This window comes from Prionailurus bengalensis, chromosome D4, assembly GCF_016509475.1.
Source record: "Prionailurus bengalensis isolate Pbe53 chromosome D4, Fcat_Pben_1.1_paternal_pri, whole genome shotgun sequence".
NCBI classification, from domain to species: Eukaryota; Metazoa; Chordata; class Mammalia; order Carnivora; family Felidae; genus Prionailurus; species Prionailurus bengalensis.
In genome coordinates this window covers 74174324-74197308 of record NC_057359.1, presented here as the reverse complement: position 1 = coordinate 74197308, position 22985 = coordinate 74174324, and the positions used below count along the sequence as shown (strand labels likewise).

Here is a 22985-nt window from a genome sequence, read left to right as displayed (position 1 = left end):
GGATTTCTTACTCGGACAGCATTCCCTCCGCTGGCAGGTGGGGAAGGGCGGGGGGGGGGGGGGGGGGGTCACAGCAGAGTCCCTGCCCGCAGTCCTGCAGAGACCCTCTGGGGCACCTGCAGGGTCCCATGCAGACCCCAGAGAGCAGCCGACTCAACCAGCGAAGACCGAGACGACTCCTACGTTGGTCGTCACGCTGGCTGATATGAGAACAGAGAAAAATTACGCTCCCTCTGCCACCAATATGATTCCCTACTGAGGCTGAGACTTAGCTACTATCTCTCTCTCTCTCTCTGACGCCCAGATCCTCTGGCCACTTTCTCCTTGGAATGAAAGGTAAAGAAGCTTCCCAGCAGGACCCCTCTGCTCCAACATCCTGCCCACACTGACAGCTGATGCCCGGAGCTGCCCTTCGGCCGCCAATGTGCCCCTAACGTGGTCCACATCTTCCCAAGGTGTTCGGGGGTAATAAACTAGACGCTGAGCCGTTGCCAAGCTTTCTAACCTACTTACGCCCCGCTCTCCTCGCATGGAAGCTGGTGAAGTTAATGCGAACCACTAAGAGTTGTTTAGAAGATTCAAGGACAGAGATGTACACGAGGCACCCAGCACAACACCTCACACCTAGTGGGGCTCCATAAATGTTAGCTCTTTTCTCCCACCCTTACCAAGTACTTGCCAGACAAAAACATGGAAAGTTTGGCCAAACTATGAAAAATATTAGCTCGTAGGCCAATGATGGAGTACTCCTAACTGAATGCAGAGGGGCGATTTTTCAGCCCCAGAAAACAGAAGAAGTGGTGGGCATGGCCGCCCCCCTCCCCAGGCAGCAGCGATGAGGAGGGGGAGGAGGACACACTGCAGCCAAGTTCACTGCAGGATGCGAAGGCGGCAGTGAGCAGGAAGGTAGGTTTGGAGCATAAGGGCATTCTTAAGCATCACGCTTTGCATGGAAAGCTGGAGGAAGCACAAGCTGAGGGTGAGAATCTTTCTGTTCCGTTAGCAGAGCCAGACAAACGGTGAGGCTGTGGAAATTTCCTGAGCTGTTTTCTCAGATCGAGGGCCTTTGACATCAAGGGGCTCAAGAAGCAACCGGGTTGGACAATCCGAGTTACCCTTCTCAAGATGGCGCTTCTTCAGGACGAGGCGAGACTTCTGAATGCCCTGAACGGGTCGGGTCGGTGCAGGGGCGCCACTTGCCGAATCTGTTCAGACTCCTTCTGGGTGCGTGCACTGAAAACTCCTGGGTGCATGCACTGAGCACAGGGCTCCCTAGGGACCCCAGTCACCTCCCTCTGCTCAACCACCGCAAGCCATTTGGCAAAAATGATTCACCGCTTTCGATGTGCATTAGTTTGCATTTCTGTGGCTGTCTCCAGAGGGCAACCTAAGGACATGCCTGAATTTTCCGGAATCTGCCCTATCTGCAGAGCCTAGGTTTAACAGTAACTGATCAGGCAGACAGGAAGCCCTGCCCACCAAAAAAGCACTGGCCTCGTGGAATGGGTACAGGGTCCCCAGAGTCAGCCTGCAATTTTATGGCATTTTGTGGCCCGACTTTGCCCCAAGTTTGGTATGGTGAGCATACGCATTTCTGGAAACCAAATCCGAGCTCCAATAACTGCACCATAAGCCTAGAATCAAGATAAAGATGTGCCCTGGCTAAAATATACCCAGCATGCTCCAATAATCCATCCTGCTAATATCGTACTGGTCAGGGACCACCATCGGAGCCAACTGCTACTGTGAGTTTTTTGTACAAATGAAGTTAATTTGTTCAGGGATACTTTGATTTTACTGCTGAAAACCAAAATGTGAAACAACAAGAAGGTATTCTTTTAAAAGTAATAATAATAATAATAATAATTATGCGGCTGCACACACGTGGTGATCCAATTAAGTAATGGTCCACCAGTGAGAAAGCTTGGCCTGAAGGACCGAGACTCAGCTACGTCCAAAGCTATTTTACGACGTGTGTGACCTTGGACAAGCCTATTCCTCAATTCCCTCTGAGGAGGAGGGACAGTATCACTACCTCAGAGGGGAGGACCAAAGGAGATCTGTGTGTGACTGGATGGGGGTCAGCCCTTGACAAATATGAGCTCCACCCCCACCCTCGTCCCTGACTCCAGTCCTCTCTCCAGGGTCCAGACTCAACAAGAAATCAATCGCCATCCCACTGTCATCTCCTCCTAGGAAGGGAATCCAGCACGGTGGTGATAAAAATAAACGTTTCCTGAACACCTACTATGGGCCAGGCATTGTGCTAGGCGTATGCATATTACTATTTCACTGACAACACTATGAGGAAAGGTCTAATATAATTCCCATTTTCCAGATGAGGAAACTGGAGGTTGTGTAACTAGCCCAAGGTCACACAACCAGGCAGTGGGTAGCCCCGGGACCTGGACCCAGGCAGTCTGGGCTCCTCAGCACGGTGCTAATGAGCTGCTTGGCCCTCAGCGGGGCTAGAGAGAAGGTGAGGAAGTGACCTGGCAGACCAGCCATGGAGAAGTGTGCATTATTTGGATTCAGAACTCACACAATGCTTTGCTGAACTGGATTCCCCGGGCCTGAGAAGATACAGCCTTCGGAAACTCACTTCCAAGGCTACCTTTTAAGGTCCTGCCTGTCCTGAACTCTTGGCAACACCTCTTTAATCCTGCCTCTTGCTGTTTATTCACCTTCTGGCAGCCAGAATGATCCTTTTAAAACCAAATCATATCATACCATCCCTCTGCTCAAACTCTCCAGTGGCTCCCCACACCTCACGTAGGGTAATGGCCAAAGTCCTGATGATAGCCTCCAAAGCGCTATCTGCCATATCAGCTTCCTTGCTCCTGCTCCAACACAATCTACACACCACTGCCCCAGGGCCTTTGCACCTGTTGTTCTCTCTGCCTGAATGTGTTTCTCCCCAATGACTGCTTGGTTCAGTCCCTCATTTTCTTCAGATCCTTTCAAATGTCACCTTCTGGTGATGCAATACTCCTTCTGGCTCTCCCAATCCCCATTCTGCTTCTCTCTCACTCCCATCACTGTTTAGCCTATGACATACCACACATTGTATGTATTGATTACATCGCCTCCACTCTCACTAGAAAACGAGTTCCACAAGGCCAGGGATTTCTGTTTTGTTCACCACTGTATTTCCAGCACCCAGATCAGATCCTGGCCCTTTGTAGGCGCTAAGTATTTGCAGAATGAATGCATGAGATTTGGTCTTATCACCAACCCCCCACTCCCGACCAAATCTCTCTGTTTACAAGATCCTGATTGCTTGTTAGGCAACCGGTCTACACAGCAAGGCAATGAGTCCCTTAACCTCTTCTATCCCTGGTTTCCTTATCTGAAAATGAGACAGTTACTCCAGATTATCTATAGAGCCCTATCAGCTCTAAAAACCTTCAACTGACAAAAAAGGCATAATTCTTCATTACAGCAACCCTGTAGCTACATTTACTTGGTTACAAAAACTGCATTTCCTTTAGAATTTTCCACAGTTAAGGCCCCACAGCCCCCACGCCTCTCAGAATAAGTGAAGTCTGGCTACAGTTGTGCTATGTGGTTTGTAACCTGCACACCAAGTCAGCACTGACCTCAAGTGCAGGGATCACCGGTCCTGTAAAATCGACCCAGGTTGGGTTACAGAGAAGTAAACCAAACCACATTCGGCTGTTTCTTAGGATCAGAAACACCACCTCTCCTTGTCCCCCTCAATTTAACACTAATTCCTTAGCAGTCCGTGCTGTTGGTTTTGGGGTTTAGCCAGAGGCCCTCTGGAGAAGTAACAAAATTAGGCGTTCTGGGCCAAAAGACAGGCGCTGGGAAGAAAGCAGACCTTGGCATAATAACCGAGTGTGCCGGGACCCGGCAGGGAGCTGGGGGAGGAGGCCCGTGTCAGAGGGCCGGGGCTCCTTCTAGGTCATTCCTGGCCAGGGTGGCATAGCCTAACTCTGACTTCAGGGAGCCTCGGGCCTTTGTTTCTCCATCTGAAACAGGGACTAAATGTGTCTTTGCTCTGCAAAGTGCCGAGGTGTCTAAACCCCACCTGGCCGATCTAACGCAAGGCCAGAGTCAAATTCGCAAATAGCCTCAGCTATGGCCTGCATTAATATTCTCCTGATATTTAACGCATAATTCACTTCTCAGACTGAATGCCGGGTCACTATACAACAATACTGTTTGGGTCTCTCAAAGATGCTCTATTAGCTTTAATTATAGAATCAATATAAACTCACTGGTTGAGCTCCTTCAAAGTCCCTGGCTTCTTGACAAGCACCTAGCCGATGGCACAGCCCCCAGCCCCTAACAGGCTCCTCTAACATCTGTTAACTGACCACTTCATCCTCAGAAGTGGGAGGGAACAGTGGCTAAGTGTACCCATCAGAGAAGTGAGACCTGGGTGGGCATCCCGGCTCTACTGCTCACTTCCAACTGGGCAGCCTGAGGCCCGTTAAGCGCTCCATGCCTCAGTTTCCTCTTCTGTAAAGTGGAAATAATAAGAGTACCTCCTTCATAGGGCTATTATAAAGATTACATCAGTTAACAATAAACTAATATATGTGAATCACTTAGCTCAGAGCCTGACACAGAAGTGCTGAATGAATGCTAGTTGTTACCACTAGAAATTTCTTCTTTAAGTCACACATGACCCTAAGACTTGAGCTGGCCCTTCCTGGTGCATATTCTGGCACTGTGGGGATACCACGGCGCTCTGCCACAGAGTATGTGCAAGCCCAGGCTACTGAGGCCGGGCAAACTGATGGTACACGTGCCATCCCCCCCTCCCCTGACCAGGCCAGGCACCTCTTCTCCCTCTGACGGCAGCCTGAGGCTGGTAAGACTCAATTCAGAACTTCAGGCAGCCATTGCTGCTATGGGGAAACCTGCCTGCGGCCTTCTGACCTGGTGTGGGAGAAACTCACGCATCGGAAAGTGACGGCAAGAACTACACCTGCATGAAAGTCCTGAGAAACAGATGGAGGCTCGTCCTCTGTCCACACTCAAGAGTCTGCTGGATGACTACTTTAGCATCGAATCCGTCTGAGTTCTGACACACGGCACTGGGCCTAGCAGAACAGCTGCTCAATAAACATGGGGGTCAGTGGGAGAGGCTGGCCAGACCCTCACTCCAGCACAGCACTGTTGAGTGGGGAAAGCACCCTGCTTTAGCAGGTTCGAGGACTGACATCACTTATTCATCACAAGACCCCGAGCAGGGCCGTCCCTCCCCAAGTGTCCAGGGAGAGGGTGGGACTGGACAAGCTCCGAGGCCCCTTCCAGTCGTGACAATCCAATCCAGGAAGCACTTCCAGGCACCCCCAGTCTAGGGACTGCCGCCGCCCCATGTACTGCTCTTACACGAAATCCCACGACCAGGGGCCCAGCAGCCAAACACAAGGCGCTGGGCAGCTGCCGGCCACAGGTGTCACTGCCAGCGTTCACAGGCCTGAGCCTGGTGGTCTACCCCCCACCCCCACATCTCCCATCTCATTCAGGATATCCGTCCCCCAAACACTGAGCGCCTGCTAGGGGTTTCTGCCTATGGATCTGGTACCCTAAGGGGAGAGGCAGAGAAAATTACACAAATACGTGGGATAAATACAGAGCATGAACAGCCTATGAGGGACACAGGCCACAGGCCCTTGAAGGAGAGGTGCAGGGAAGGTTTCTCCCAGGGGAGGATGGAGTCAAGACGCGAAGGAAGATCAGAGAAAAGTACATTCCAGCCAAAGGGAACAGCAGCTGGAAAGGCTCTCAGGCAAGAGTCAGCTGAGGCCAGGGGTTGGCAAACCACAGACTGGGTATTTATGGATCACCTATGGTGCTTTCACAGGCACTGATGGGACAGAGAAGTTGCCAGAGAGACCTATGGTCTTCAAACTGTAAAAATATTTACTATCTGGCCCTTTACAGGTAAAGCTGGTCGACCCCTGGTTTAGGGGGGTAGATAAACTGAGAGGAGGTCAGGGGGAGCAAGGGGGAGCCGGACACATGAGGAGACCGGGGAAGCGGCTGGGAGCCGGGCCGTGCTGGGTGGTGTGGGTCACGGTGACCTCCGGCCCGGTATCTCTGCCTCCATTCTAGCCGCCTCCAATCCACCCTGCACACGGTTGCTGGGGTGATCTTCCCAAACCACAGAGCCAAACATGTGACTCTTTCTCAAAGAGCAATGGCTCCCCGTCGTTTCCCGAAGCGCGTTCCAAGGAACACTTGCTCCGCAGCCAAACTTTCAATAAAAGGGTTCCACAGTTAAACAACTCGGAGAAATATGGAATTCTCATCCCAGATGTTGTCAGGCGCACACATGAGCAGGTGAGAGACTGAAAAGGACCCACAGCAAAGAAATCTGTTGCCTCTGTTGAACCCGCTGTCCTTCACACTCACTTGGCCACAGACCCTCTCTTTTCTACAAAAATCTCTTAACGTTCTAAAGAACCAGTTGTGGACTAAAGGGAAAGTTCCTCTGCCTGGCGTTCATACTCTGACCCCAACTCCAGTAGGTAATCCTAGAGCCCGGTCCAGATCTGGTGTGTGTGGCTTGGAGAGCCAACTTTCATTGGTCCCTTGCCTTCCTCCTATCTCCAGTGGCCCCCGTAAAGGTCATTTGGCCACTCCAGCTCCACCCTCCCTGAGGGAACACGGCGACAGCAGAAACAGCGCTGACATGCACCAAGTGCCTGCCCGTGCCACCACCAGAGGCAGACATCTGCAGCGTGGGCCTATCCAGCATCTCTTCCCGCCTTCTTCGGGAATGACCGCCCAGCTTTCCTTGAGGGACCCCCCCCCCCCAATCCAAACTCCTGCCGGCTCCCAGGGTGAGGACACAGCCCTGGTCTGGCTATGCAGAGTATCCCCTCCCCCTGCTGTGGGGGGAGGGGGTGAGGTTCAGGGAGATGAGCACAGGACTCAAGCTGGGCCACGAGTTCCAGACTAGGATGGGATGGGCAGGCTGCTCTGGAGGTCACTGCACGGCAGCCGAGATGGGATTCGAGCCCGGTCCTCTGCCCAGTCTCGTGCTTCACCATAATTCCCCCCAGCTCGAGCGCCCAAAGGCCAGTTCAGAACCCAGTCATCCTTGGTCCATTCGTGGCTGCTCAGAGAGGGTACCGGGGGCTAACCACGACCGCACATCCTCCGGGGAAGGGACGGACCAGAGAGAGGTGGCTGTCAGCTGTGAAACGGGGAGGGGGGGCAGGGAAGGGGACAGCCATGGGCACGGGGAGTGTACCTGCTCGCCGTGCTTTTCCTTCCAGCTGCACTGGCTCCGTCAGCCTGCAAAAGAAACCCAAGACACCTCCATCAGCCATGGGGGAAACCACAGACCCTACCCACTGATGCCCCACCAAGCTCCCCCTCGACACCCGCCTCCAGATGGAAGGGAGAGCTAGCACAAACCCCTGCTCCATTCTTCCAGGTGGGGAAAATCTGCCCCTAGTGGTAAGAGGGAGTCAGACCACCCACCCCACCCCCCGCCCCCACCCCCGGAATTTGCTTGGCCCTTTAAATCCAGAGGAGCACCCATTGCCAACACAAACCCAGCAACCACAGGGCCCTGGGGACTCAGTGAAAAGTAAGTAACCAGCTAAATCTGAGATTGAATTGCACCATTTTTATTTTCATCTGGGATTTCCAATAAAACAGTAGCCGCAGATTTATTCCTACCAACCGGAGGGGGAAAATCCTATTATGTTAAAATATTCTGTCCCCCAACCCTCCTAGCAGGGAGAGACAAGAGAGTACTGGTTCTTAATCTCTTTTTATTTGGGGGTGGGGGTGGGGTAGGGGTGGACAGGGAGATAAGGCTGACCAAATGAAAATTTCAGAAATCATAAAGTTCTGGTTCAGATGGAGAGACCCAGGGCCTGAGCCAGGAGGGAGCTGCCTGAAGTCTCATGAGGACGGAATGACCAATACCTGGGGTTCCTGACCACTAGGCTGGTATTGGGGGGACCTCTATGCAGAAGCTGAAGTAGGCTGCAGATATGGGAAGGACGCACTGGTCAAAGATGCGTTTTCCTGGCTTTGTCAAAGCATTTACAATAATAGTAATCACACTTAGAATAATGCAGGTTCAAAACTCTGGCACACATGTGTTTCCAAATTCAGAATCCTTCCAAGTTTAGGAAGGTAATGTAGCGCAGGTGTTCTGTATTTTGAAACACCCTGGCAGGGTCTGGGGAGACACCCCATCCCCCGACCCCAACTCAAGCACACAGTGATACTTCCAGAGTGAAACGTATGCTGTCAGCCTACAGAGGCTCAGTGAAGACGCAATGAGCCTCTTCTCCCTTCAGGCCAACTTGTGCCACCTCACCAATTACAAAACATCTTTCTGCTTTCAAGGTTTTTGAATTTCAGGATTGTGGACCTAAAAGAAAGACAACAGCAGCCCCCTTTGGATGAGCGCGCTCACTAAGAAGTCGCAAACTGGCAAAACCAGATGGTGGACTTCAATGCGGTCAATACGTAAAAACACCAAGGATTTCACCCAAAGAAGGCCGGATTTCAGCATGTGAAAGCAGCACACAGGCCCACATGACCACAGCCAGCTAGGGCTGCCATACCTGGTTTTCCACAGTGCCCGCTGCTCCGTCTTGCCTTACGCTCGGCCCTCCAGCCTGGCCCCCAGGGGTGTCCAGACTCCCTCCCCCAGCTAACTTCCCATCAGGCGCCAGTGTCCGCACATTTAATGCTTCTTATTCAGTCCTCCTGATGGGTCCCCCAACATACATACACAATATCCCCATTTTACAAGTGAGGCAACAAGAGTCCAAGAATGTAAGTCATTTGTCCAACATCCCACAGCTACAAGCCTAGGTCTGGGTCACTCCGGTGCCCTCTTCGCTCAGCTCTGGAATATTTTATCTCCCGCCAACATTCAGAAGAAGAGCCAATCGGGAAATGAAGGAAACCCACACAGCCCCCACTGCCCCGACCGGGGAAATGCAAAGATGAAGGACAAGTAAGGAGGTAGAAACGTGAGGCCTGGGAGGGAGAAATTAATGGGATGCTGGTGTATTACTTCAGTGGAAGAAACAAGAAAGCGGAAAATGGTTTGCATATTATTTCACTGGGAGCAAAAGAATGGGATCAATTACAGCCTCTTTCCGACATCTTGCATTCCCCAAAACTTCTATGGAAAGTGAATGGGAAGAACTTGTTTTAATCTTCATATCCTAAGAGGCAGAAGTGGTAAAGGGTGGAAATTCTGCCCCAGAGAGCTTTAAAACATTATAAAATCCCAAATGATCTCTCATCTTTCAGACTCAACTCTGGGCCATGTATTTCTAGCATTTCATACATATTTTCATGTTGTCTTTTTTTTTTTTTTTTTTTTGGTCCTTTTCCTTCCCCGTTTCACCCAGGGTTGATCACATGAGGACAGTGAACATGACACCAGGTAGGAGAAAAGATTCTGTCTCTGGCTCACCTTATCATCTCCACCTACGTTTCCCTTTTCATGTTTGTGTTACTTGTGCTTTTGCCACCAATAGCAACTCTCAGTTTTGTTTTCCACCAATTTTTATAAAACAAAGACAAAATGCTAAAAATGTTCAGCGGTCCAAACAAATCCCTGCACAGAAACTCGGGCGGTGCGGCAGAGGAAACGCAGCCGCTGGAGGGCCGAGGGCCACCAGGGCAGATGTGACACGGCCGCTTACCGGAGCTGATGCGGGTGGGCGCATTGGTGGACGACAGGCGCAAGGCAGAGATGTCCGAGAAAGCATGTGTTCATATCACAGCTCCCGTCAATCATGGCACCTGGGCCTGGCTGAGTCCAGACCAGCCGTGAGGGGCCCTCCCAGCCCCAGCGGGAGCCCACAGTGCTGAGGGCGCCGACCTTCAGGTGGAGGGATCTGTGAGATGCCAGGCGAGCTCTGCCTGCATCCTCACAACTACCTACTGCTTGAATTAAGCTGAACCTCTGAACCTCTGACAGTCATTTTCCAAATGGTCTAATACCAGCCATTTCCTAAGATTCAACCTTAACCACCAACTAACTCACTTTTACCCATGGTAATCTGACCTGCTTCTCAATTTGCATTGAAGGTGAATGGCACGGGGTCTGGCGTCAATAGACGGTCCTGAGTTTGGAGCCCCGCTTTTGCCATTTCCAGGCTGTATGATTCTTGGTAAGTCACCTGCACCCTCAAGGCCTCAGTTTCCTCAGGTGCAAAATGGCAATATGCCACCCCCAGGACTATCTCCTAAGACTGGCGAGACTTCTGATAAATAAGGTAACGCGTGTAGAAGTACCTAGCACGGACTAAGTACTAATTGCATGGCAGATGAGCGAGGGGCAGGGCCGACCTGCTCTGCTCCAGGGGTCTACCCGGCCTGTCTCAGGGAGCGATCCAAATCCCATGCTACAAGCCAGCATCTCATTAACATCCACCAGACCCCACAGCTCTGAGGCTTCCTCTGAAGGGCTGGTCAAAACGATACCAAATACACTGAGTAGTAAGTACTTAGTACTTGTTAAGTACTAGGTACTAAACACAGGCCAGGTATCTGTAGTACCCGCTTGAGCAATGGAAATCCAGCTGCCAATGGACCATGTGCTCCTACAGATGCAGCTTCTGTCTGGCTCTGTCTGGCTCCCACCTTGGGCAGGCTCCTTCCTTTTCCATGGACCTGAGGTTCTCATTGGTAGAAACGGGACGGGAGGCATGAGAGTTAAATCAGGTCTCCTGCCACCCTTCATCTCTGTTTCTCTGTATGGAGCTGATCCAATCTTAACCAAGCCCCTCTATGGCAAGTGAAATGGGGCGGGGCACAGTGGGCGCATGAGAGACCCTCCTCCTCACGCTTACAAGGTGGGGGTACAGGCATCCACACCCCCCCCCAGCTCTCCACAAGGGCACCTGGCCCCCTTTGCCCACCCCATCCATTCCTTTTACACCAGTTTCTCCTTAGGACCCGGGCAAAGCTATTTTCGGTTTCATTCGACCCTCCTCTTCCCTCCCAAATGAATGTTAAGTTGTTCTTTTCCATTCTCTTATTAAGGATTTTCTTGGAAAGAAAATATTATTCCAAACCCAGAAATTTTATTTCTGAATTTGTGCAAATGTAAGTTGTAGGACATTAGCTGCATTTCACATTTTGTGCAAATGGCAGAAACAGGCAATTCGTGTGCTACGGGATGGGGGCTGGCCAACGATTTCGATAAAATAAACCCTTTTTTAATTTAAATGCTAATGCACTGAATTAAAATTTAATAACTGAGGAAATTGAAAAGCCGAGCAGGAATATTGGAAATAAATCCAAGCAGAAACAGCTGAAATTAAAAATTCTAGAGAGTAGGAGGATAGCAGCTAAGCTGTCTTATATGATTACATTTTTTTTTTTCAGAATGAAGCAAAAAAAAAAAAAAAATCCTATCTCTCGCTGGCTCTAGGGCAGTAAATCCACAGTGCTGTGATTTATTGCTCAATTTTCCTGAGGGAAAAAGGCTTTCTTTCATGCTGAAATATTTCATAAATTTCAAGCCAGCATAAATTCTTAATTTAAAAGTTATGGAGGTCACATTTAGTGCACTGGTACGGTTCCAAAATCTTAAAGGAATAGCAGCAACCCAAAAAAAAAAAAAAAAAAAAAAAAAAAAAAGGCAAAAAGGAGGGGTAGAATTTGCTCCTTTTTTTTTTTTTCTTTTTCTTTTTTTCATTTTGGTTTTAATTCACGAGTTGAAATTTCATTATTAAAGATTCCTCCTGGATGGATAGAACCCAAGCACATGGGGAACTGGTATGTGTTTGGAAATCTGCTGCAAAAGATAAAGAGATAAAGATTTAATTCAATTATAAAAAGGCATTTTTTTTTTTTTAAAGCCACTTGAGGAATTTCTGGTAAAAATTTCCTCCCTTCATTGCCCGGGAAGGGGTGAGGGTGGGGGAGGGTGGCCAACGTAATTGCTTCTCTTAGATCTCCAATCTTTTGTGCACACTGATATATTCATTTGTTATACAGCTGTTCAGCGGCGGAAAGAATGCTGGAGCGCCCATAATTCTAAGCAAATCAATCAAAAATTAATGATTTGTCATGCTTGCACAATGGAGGAAAACAGCTCCTTGGGTCCTGGCTGCCTGATCTCGAAGAATGAAATGCCTTTCTGCGATAAGAGAACCAAGCCAGAGGCTCAGCAAGGCTGAGGTACCACTGCGAATGTGGGTGCTCATGGTCCCCTGAGCCCTGAGAGGATGGAGGAGGGCCGCCATCTTGGAGAGGGCATCTCCAAAATGGTGCCTCAGCCAGTTAAGCCCAAGACAGACCCGATACAGCACATTCCCATGGTGGTATAATTAGGATCTTGCCTTCTCCCTCCCCTACTGCAATGCAAAAACTGCTTCCTCTTGGGAGACATCAATGACTCCCCCCATCTCCCCCGCCAGATTTGACGTGTCCCTATTCACTGTTCCCCCAACACTCCTAACACTCCATCACCAGCACTTCTTACCAACTCTATGGGATGGGATCCACAGTTCCTGGAGCACCAATGTCGCCCAGGCCGGGCACTCCTTCTGGACAAAGACCATATCCCACACATGGCCATGACTCCAGCACCCAGCTCGGGGCCTGACACATGGCAAACATTCAGCAAATATGGTTGAATCCATTAGGTTATCTCTCGGGAAACAATGACAATGAAGTTGCTTAGATGAATAAATGATCTGCATTGGCAACTAGGATGAAGTATAACAACTGATCTTAAATAATCACTCACTCCTTTATTCATTCAACAGATATTCCTTGAAAGCCTACTGTGTTCAGCTTTGGGTGGACAAACTCAAATCCAAATGATGGACAATTCCAAATACCCAACATTTACTACTTCTTGGTTTTCTCCTCCCTTGGAAGGGAAAAGTGAATGTGAACTCAGGAGAGAAAAGAAGTTCCCCACATGCCCAAATGCCTTTCAAGTCTCATTGTCTCTCTTAATTCACATGAATGTTATATTCACAAGTATAAAATGCACATTACTCCAAAATAAGCCTGTGTACTTCACACGTGCATATGTTTGAATATAAAAATACTGTTTTATATTACTAACAGGTACAACTGACCCTGTAGGAAGACGTTCAGCCTCAGGACTGAGGGAAGCCAAGTGCACTCGACCTGGAAGCCTGGAGGAGGCACTGCACTTATGAGTGAGAAGCAGACCCTGCCTAGAGGATCATTCTACGTCTCCTACCATTCCGGACGACAGGAGGACAAGTGGGTTCCAAACAACTTGAGCCTCACTTACACACCTCTTTCCTTTCCAGCAGCCGTGGATCCCCAAAATTTAACTTGGAATTTCCTGTCTGTCCCACTGAGGCACAAGACTCAAATCAGGAGAAAGTCATTTGTTCACCCTGTATTTAATGAGCTCCTTCTATATACACCAGACATTGTTCTAGGCAGTTGGGGTATATCCCTGCCCTCACGGGGATTACATTCAACTCGGAGGAGACAGAAGCACTAGGCGTAATCAATTAGTAAAATATATCATATGCTCGAAAGGAATTAGTTCCGTGAGGGGAAAACAGAGAAGGGGAAGGGCAGTCAGAATGCTGGGCCAAGGGAGGGGGCCACAGGCTGCAGTTTTAAGTAAGGTGAGAAGAGCAGGTGTCATTAGGCAAACAATGGAAGGTAAGGGAGTTGGTATCTGGGGCAAAGGGAATGACCAGTGCAAAGACCCAAGGGCAGGAGTGTGCCTGGTGTGCTCCAGGAACAGCAAGGGTGCCATGAGCAAGGACTAGAGGAGGAGAGGTACGGGAGGCTGGCCCACGTGGGGTCTTGGTGGCCACTGAAGGCCTCTGGCTTTTACCCTAGAGTGCCACCGGAAGGTTTTGGCAAAGTGACATCATTTGACTTCCATTTTTACAAGATCCTTCTGGCTGCTAAGCTGAGAATGGACCAGGGGCAAAGGTCGAAGGAGGCAGGAGGCCAGGTAAAAGATGGTGTGGCTGGGACCAGGGGAGTGGCAGCAAGGGGGTAAGGAAGTGGGTTCTGAATATACTGGAAGGTAGAACCAGCAGGACCTCCTGACGAACTGGATCTAGGCTGTGACAGAAAGTAAAAGTCAGGGAAGACACCAAAAACCTTGGGCCTCCACACCAAGAAAACAGGAATCGTCTCTCCGGTACATGAGAAGATGAGTCACACGCCTGACACGGATCGTCACGCGACACCAAATCCTCCCCCAAACCCTGCTCAGGAGACACTGCAGTTTAACTATCCCCCTTGGCCCAAGAATTAGCCAACGACCCAGAGGGGCCAAGTGACTTGCCCAAGGCCACACAGCAGGTCCCTGACTTGGCCAGGGCTCACACATCTTCTCACCCCAGTCAATGGCCATTTCCTCTACACACTTGGCCCTTCAGGTCTAGAAGCAACAAGGCAAACCTGGCCCAAAACAATGTAGATCAACTATTCACCTCCTGAACCATCAGGCCCCAATTCAAGCAAAGGCCACCCCTGCTTTTTCATTCTTGAAAAACATCTATGAAGGGTGACTGTGCCAACACCAAACAACAGCTTTGCATGTTACAAAGAGGACAGCGCTCCCAGGAAACGAAATATATTCTAAATTCCCTAATTAGACCCTGTTTCTGACATCACGTTCAGTGATACGCTTCTAGCACGTGATGCCTGGTTTTTAATTCTGTATTTGCTTTCTACCTGAACGTGGTCACTCAAAGCCACAGACCACTCAGGGATCCGAGCTGGAGGGGTGGGAGTTGGCTGTCGGAGAAGGCTCTGAGTTCAAAGAAGTGCATCTTTCAATGGGTATTCATAGAATGCACAGCAAACATGTGATTCTGAGAAAGGCCGTGGGAAACTGATGCCGAATCAGACCTCATTCCTCATCATTCACCCCGATACGAGCTATTAAGTGCCTGTGTGTGCAGGACACCAGGGTTGTTACTGGGGACACAACAGCCACAAGAACGGTCAGGGAGATGGGCAGTGATTGTGCTTAATTATTTCACACTATCAACTTATAATTCCCAACCGAGATATGTGCTCTCAAGAGAAAGGCCTAGGTTCCCCAAGCATCTTTGACAACAGGATCCAAAGAGACTGCAGGGTCGGAAGAGCTTCCCTGAGGGAGGGAGGCTGGAACAGGGCACACAGAGCTCTGGCTCAATAGGGAGAATGTACAGTCTAGATGCAAATGAAGCTAACACAAGCTGAGTGGCAGAGGGCAAAGAGAAGGGCCCCATGTTGCCCAGCAGGGAAGCCTGGGTCACTGAGGCCTGCAGGGCCACAGCCTTCTCTGAAGGCCTTACCCCTGGACAAAGGGACCAGCCCACTGACATGCCCAGGTTCACATAGGGAACTCCTGATTAGACCCCGGTCCGGAGCCCAGAGGCCAAGGGAGGCCCAGACATGTCATCAACTGGCCAAGTTTCCAACCACCAGGGAGAACAAAGAGAAATGACCAATGTCTTTATTCCTCTTTGTTACAATGCCCTTCTGCCCCTCCCCAAGCCCTTGTTGTCTGAAGTCATGTGGTCAAGAAATAAATCAGATTTCCTAGGAATGGAACCAGTACAGTTTTGTTCCTTTCACAGTCATTGCCAGGTGTAGGCAGGTTCTTCTCCCTCTGGTGGACAGCCAGATGGACCAGGAGAGGACCCTAATGCTGACATCGTCATCATCACTGCCACCACCTCGTCATTACTGTCCCCGTCATACCATCAACAGCTGGTGATTACTGAGCACATGCAGACCAGGCACAGGGGTTTGGGCTTCACTCCAAGGCTCACGGGCTTTCCTGAAGGTTCATGCACCTCCAAAAGCAACCACTGGCTGCAGGATGGAAGCAGGGAGCCCAGCATGGAGGCCACTGTCATCTTCCAGGGAAGAGATGGCAACAGTTGGGGACAGCAGTGGAGGAGAGAAAGCTCTGGGTCAAAGGATTGCTGGGAGCGCCAAGGATCACCTAAGACAGTGTGTGGAGAGCATGTGGGGCAGAGCTGGCACACAGCAGTCACTCAATAAATGGTAGGTTTAAAAACATACAAATAAAGGCAGCCATTGAGGAACCTGGTCTGTCTTCGACTGTGTGCAGAGGACATGATCTCTGTGCACAGATCTGGGCACCCGGGAGAGACAGAAGTGGGGCCTGACCCAAGGACCTTAGAAGGAGGGCGGCGTCCTGACGTCAGACAGGAGAGGCCGCAGCCTCCCCCAGGCGGCCATGCGGGACTCATGCCGAACCCCAAGACTCGGTCTCATCCCAGGGCACTGGTGCCAGCACAGCTGGGGCCCACAATCCACACATGGATCTAAAGGATCCATGAGAATTCCTGGTTGTTTAATGTATGCAAATGCTATTTGTCCAGCGGGGGCAGATCACAAGTTCTAAGGCCACATCAAAAAAGGTGAAGCTGTTCCTGGGGTCAGGTCCAGAAACGTTATGGGTTTTTTAAAAATAATTTTTATATATTTTTATATTTTTTATATTTTTTTAAATTTTTTATGTTAAAATAACCCTGTAGGGGTGCCTGGGTGGTTCAGTTGGTTGTGTCCAACTGCGGCTCAGGTCATGACCTCGCAGTTTGTGAGTTCAAGCCCCGCGTCAGGCTCTGTGCTGACAGCTCGGAGCCTGGAGCCTGCTTCCGATTCTGTGTCTCCCTCTCTCTCTGCCCCTCCCCCGCTCACACTCTGTCTGTCTCTCTCTCTCAAAAACAAATAAACATTAAAAAAATTTTTTTAAATAACCCTGTATTTATAGGAAAGTCACAGAGAAACTATGGGGAGTTGCCTTCCACCTCTCACCCAACACAAAGAGCTTTAGGCAGGGAGAAACATGGTCAGAGTTGTGTCTGCAGAAGGCAGCTAGAGCAGGCAACATGGAGGCATTAAGACCCGACAGGGGGCTGATGCCAGCATCGAGGGAGGGTCAGCTGAGGCCTCAGCCTAGGCCAGATGAGGCCTGGTCTCTCCCCCCAGGACCAGCAGTCAAAAAAAGCCTTCAGGCTCCAAGACTAAATTGTGAAGAAAAACACCAGCAGCGGTGGTGGCGGTCACTGGGAGTCAGGTGGGACACAAGCCCTGCCACTTGCTAGCGGGACCCTCTCCTCTCAGTGACTTGACCTCTCAGTGCCTCAGTTCCCCCTCTGTAAAATGGGTGTGATGCTGGTGCCCAGCTCATGGGCCACTCTAAGGACTAAGTGAGCTAATCAGTCACATGCTTAGGGGAGGGCCCTCACAGCCACATAGCGCCAGCTATTAATCCAGCATAAAGGGCCTCCAACAGGGACAATACTAGTGATCCTGGAGCAGCCAGCATCTATTGAGCACCTCCTGTATTCCAGCCCTGGGCTCAGGCACGGGGTATACCGTCTTGAGTAATCTCCACAACCACCCTGGGTGGTAGGGACAGTCCCCAGTCCCGTGGGCCAGGTCAGGTCCCAGAGGCTTGCAGGGTGCAGGGACCAGTTGAAAGACGCTCGGCCAGGCCCCAACCCAGATGCTCTGATTCCAAGTCTGTGTTCTCAAACCTTATGCCATGCTGCCTCCAAGGCCCGGCGGGGTGACCTTGGCGAGTGACTTCCCCGTCTTTAAGAGTGGACACGCTCCTCTGGGTGCATAAATGCTGCTCTGTTTGTTTTCTTTTCAAAAAAGAAATGCATCTCAGTTCTTTACAGTCACACAGTTAATCTCTCAATTTACAAAAGAGTGAGTCATGTGACTGGATTCCACAAAAATTCTCTCTCCAGGTTTATGATTTTACAGAAAACTCCAGGGAAAACCGCCTGGAGCGAGTTAAAACCAGATCAGCCATAAACCATGTCCTGGTACAGCCTCACCAAGCCAAGACTCAGATTACTCATTAAATATGTGATAAATATTCGCTTCAGATCAGCAGGAAGTGGTGCGGGGGGGGGGGGGGCAGTTAAAAAAAAAAAAAAAGAAAAAAGAAAGACTTTTTTGCTTCAAGAGAGGAAAAAAAAACTATTATAACTAGAGAGAACTGCAAGCTCCAATTATTGAACCCAGAATTGGGGGACAGGGTTTTTCAAAGTCACCTCCTTAGGTATTTTTAAGTAAGTCAGTAAAGGAAAAGGCTATCCTCAAACCTCTTCAAGGAGGACCAAAGTAAAGGGCTTGGGCCTCCTGTGACAGGGCGAGGGTGACACTGACATGCCCAGAATAGCAGCATCCCCACACCAGGAGACCCCTCCCCCTGAATGCTGGCATGGGCAAATTCTGCCCTCCTCCCTCTGTCCACCTGTCCAGGGAGGCTGCTGGACTGACGGCCTCTCAGAAGCCTTCCAGCTCTCACATCTGGAGGCAGGCAGCCTACGTTCAAATCCTGCCAGGATGTAGCTCCGTGACCGGGCTCAAGAAACCTCACCTCACAGCCTCGGTTTCCCCCAATGTAAAACAGAGGAAAAAAATCCCCGTGAAACACAACTGCTGGGTGGATAAAAAGGTATAAAGTCTGTAAAATTCTCAGCTAGTGTTAACAAGGCTACCTGAGCCACAGATCTGGATGATGTCATTATGATTACCCTGATGGTGGTGAGTAAAATTAATACATTCAAGAAACGAAGAAACCCAAACATATTCTGATCCCTTCAGCAGAATTTACTTGGCACAGTGCCTCCCTGCATAGAATCTGGAGCTGGATGGCCTGGGTTCAAGTCTCAACTCCACCACTTACAAAACCCTCTGAGTGAGACTCAGTTTCTTCATCTGACAAATGGGGATCATGATACTACTCACCACACGAGGATACTTTGGACTAAACCAGTTAACATTTACAAAGCTCCCAAAACAATGCCTGGTAGATAGTAAACGATATATAAATGTTTATAATTAAAATGACTTAGCATTTGGGGCGCCTGGGTGGCGCAGTCGGTTAAGCGTCTGACTTCAGCCAGGTCACGATCTCGCGGTCCGTGAGTTCGAGCCCCGCGTCAGGCTCTGGGCTGATGGCTCAGAGCCTGGAGCCTGTTTCCGATTCTGTGTCTCCCTCTCTCTCTGCCCCTCCCCCGTTCATGCTCTGTCTCTGTCCCAAAAATAAATAAACATTGAAAAAAAAATTTTTTTAAAAATGACTTAGCATTTATTGAACTGTAGGTATCAAATTATCATTTATTAAAATCTGGGCAAGTCCTGTTTTCCTCTGAGCCTTAGTTTCCCTACCTATAAATTGGAGAATTTTGACCAGATGGGTTCTGAGGACCCTCCTACTTCTGAAACTTGCTGATTCTGGTGTTTCTGTCTTTGCTCATGCTGTCTCACCACACAGACTGCAGTCCACTGACCAGCTGGGTCCCAGGCCCTGCCCCACGAAGCCATCCTTGGCCACAGGGACAACCTGCCTGAGCACCTGGGAAACATCACCACTCTCTGCAGCTTTGTTCCCAACCAAAATTTCCACAAGGCTAGCTTTTCAAGGCTCCTCTGTGGCTCCACAGCTCCCGGGGCTATGCTGCATACAGAAGGGGCTTAATAAAGGTCAAGCAGTTGGTTTAAAACATAAAGGAACCTTATTGCCAATTATCAGAGAACCATGGTGATGAATGGGGTCTAGGGAATCATCTAGTCCAAGAATGGCACAAACAGGTTGTATTTTCAGTGCCAATTCTATTCAATTAGTAGTGGCCCCTGGGGGGCAACGCGCTGAGGTGGATTCTGGGGTCACATCAGAGCTCAGGTGAAAAGAGTACTGTGACTGATTACGGATGTCTGCAGTGAGCATGGTAAAGCTGGGGATGGTAACTAGCTTGCCCCCCCCTACACTATTCCAACACCCTCCCTTTAGAGAGAAGCTGGGGTCTCCTGGCCCCCAAAGCACCCTTTATCGGGTACCACGTTCCCATTTGCAAAACAATCCCTATATGAAGGAGGAGCTGTGGCCTCTTAAAATTCAGCGTAAAGGGATACCAAAGAAGACAGAAGACCAGAAACAAAAGAAATACACACAAGAAACTAAGAAGGAAGGAAGGAAGGAAGGAAGGAAGGAAGGAAGGAAGGAAGGAAGGAAGGAAAGAAAAAGAAAAGAAAAGAAAAGAAAAGAAAAGAAAAGAAAAGAAAAGAAAAGAAAGAAAGAAAGAAAGAAAAAGAAAGAAAGAAGAAAAAACTGCATAAAACACTGAACTTACTTTGGTTGTGAAACAAAAATAATTATAGGAGGGCAAAGTGGATGCTCCAAGAAAGACTTTTCTCTTTTTAAAGAAAGAGAAGTCTGGAACACATGCTCGAAGTAGAAATCTTACAAATTCCTATTGCAAAATAACTCCTGGTCAGCCAACCACAATCTCTATAAATATATCACAAGATCAACAGCCCAGGCAAATAGGGGGAGGGGGAGAATGACTGCATGAATTTTTCAAAAATCAAAATAGTCCCTCACATAGTTGGAAAGGAAGGAGCTCATGCATTTTCCGACCAAATGAAAGGCCCATGAAGAAAAGAAAGATTGTAATTCCTCACATCCCAGTGGGTGCCTACTGAGAAATCTACACAGCCAGATTATTCTGAAATTATTCTATAATTCTGTTTTCTTTGCAAGGGGAAAAGGAATCTGGTACCCTAAATTCATCAGCACAGCCATGATCTTACAATGGCTTCCATGGGATTATTCAGAGTGGAAACAGTCAAATACTCTAAGGGACCTGATCTGGGTGGTAAGGTAGGTCCTACAGGGTCTGACCCAGAAAAAGAGAAGGCCATCTAGGTATTTAAAATGGAGGCAATTTAATATAGAGATTTGACACAGGTGATGAATGGGCTGAGAAGTCAAACAGGGGACAGGAAGGCAACCAAGGAGTAGCATGGAGAGAGAAAGGGAAGAGATGGTGTTACGGAAGTCGGGGCTGTTCAGCAAGGGCCGCCCAATGGGAGTGGATCCCAGAGGTAGCTACACAGAAGACACTGCAAGAGGCAAGAGCGAGTGGGGAGAAACAGCCTGGGCTTGGCCCTTCTTCCCACCTTCCAATCTCCTTGCTGGGCATCCTTCTGGCCCAACTACTTGAGGTCCGGAGGACGAGGGCACCTGGGAAACGCGGCTCCTTATAATTCAGAGCACAGCAGGGGCAAGGAAAGGATGGAGTCCGGGTCAACCCAATAGCTGAGCAGCTCAGATCACGATGCTCGTGGAGGACACACAGCTCAGCAAGGGGTCTGTCCCTGAGTCTAGCTTCCTGTATGGACTGTAACTTCCTCAGGGCAAGGACTGTCTTCCCTTGAATTGTGTCATCTTCTGCACTAGCCAGCAGAGTCACAACTCAGACCTGAAGGGACCCTGAAAGTCTGAGAAATGGACGTCCAGCCACCCAGTCCCAGACTCCCAACGCGTGGGATGTTTGGGTGGCCTTCCGGCATATTTTTACTTCCAGTCTTTGCTCAGGATCTACGATGGACAGCAAATTTATGATGTGAAGGCTAGTTTTTCCCAACCCATCACTCAGAAGACCCAAGCAACTAGGAGACACTCCAGAAGCATCTCCTGACCAGATCTAGAACAATGCTCACGGGGGTCAGGAGTGGAGGCTCTGTGGTACCGAAGTCTGAGGCCAGCTGGAGGGCTGAGATGGAAATGCTCCTAGGGCACCAGAACTTTCCACCTTCAGGGCCTCTATTCGAAATCCACACTGGAACTTCATGGTGTTGCTTTCTTAACCATATCACGAAAGACAAGAGTGCCCCTGTTCCACAGGGCACAGACTCAGCCTTACGAACCTCTTTGTCCTGGCTGTGGCCAAAGGCTTGCTTTCAAAGTACATTCTGCAAAGGAAGAAAGGGCCTTTCCCTTTCATTGATGGCTCCATTCCCGCCTCCCCCAAGCCACAGGACCAATCTCCCTCCCCTGTTTTCTTAAAGCACTTATTGCCTGGGCCATTCAAATGGTATTGATCAACCAGCTGGTACACTCAGTCATCTTTTTATGACCTGTCTTCCAGGCTGGAGCATACATCTTCTTCGGGTAGGAGCCATGCCTCTGGATTCCCTAGCGCCCAGCACACGCCCCAGCACAGAGAAAACATCTACGCAGCATCCTTAATGGGGAAAATGGCTCAGGTTCCCAGAACCCCGAGTCTGGGGTGAGGTAGGAATAACACATCCTATCAATGCCTCACATCTGTTTAGTGATCAACAGGATTTTTGCATCCATTACTTCATTTAATTCTTTACAATGCAGGAGTCATGATTTCCATTTCAGAGGAGAGGGGGCAGAGGTGAAGGGACTTTGCCCAAAGTCAGTAGTTGCTGGCAGGGTCAGAAGTCAACCCCGTGACTTCTTCTAAGACAAATAGTAAGTTTCTTCCCCCTCCTGGCTCTCATCTCCCTTTCCAAGATTCCATGTCTGGCTTCTCTTTCCTGAAATGAATTGATTTAATGAAATCATGAAGTGGTAAAAAGAGGTAATAAATGTAAGGCACTTAGAACAGTGCCTGGCACAGTAAATGCTCTGTAAGTAACGGCTGCCACTGCCTTCGTGGTCACTGTCATTTCTCCATCACCACAAAAGTCATCTCAAAAAGTCGATGCACCAGAGTACCAACAGTTAGCAAACCTCACAGCCAAATATGGATATATGGAAAATGGAAAATGGAATATGGAAAATGCCTACATTTAGTTAAAACAGAGAAATCCTAGAAAGTCAAATGACTTATCAGTTAAGTGGAGACATGTAAAGATATCGCACCATTCTCAGAAGTCTACCCAAAGCACTGACCTCCCCTATACCAGACAACCACCACCATTTTATTCAGAATTAGGCTAGACTCTCCCTTCCTGACTTCATAGAGAACATCTGCAGTACATAACACACAGTACTTTCTCATCACTGCACAGTCTTTTGAGCCAGAAGTCCTGATATACGGAGGGAAAAGAAAGGTCGGGGTGGAAGGAACAGGTGCAAGGTCACGTGTGTCTGAATACAATCAACAAGCCCCTTTCATGAGTGTTGGTCTTATCGCTCCTTTGTTGGGTCCGGCGTGGGGTTTCGCAATCATGGGGCTGAATGTGTATTT

General features: G+C 49.4%; 1 protein-coding gene across 16 annotated transcripts in view; it reads right to left on the bottom strand.

The window, feature by feature from the left end:
• Positions 1-22985, bottom strand: part of ZNF618 (zinc finger protein 618) — a 185899-nt gene that overhangs the window by 76601 nt on the left and 86313 nt on the right. For all 16 annotated transcript variants that reach the window (XM_043566273.1, XM_043566283.1, XM_043566286.1 and 13 more), the window contains exon 2: positions 7235-7278. In XM_043566273.1, the coding sequence (XP_043422208.1) occupies positions 7235-7278 (44 nt within the window). The remainder of the gene's footprint in view (positions 1-7234; positions 7279-22985) is intronic.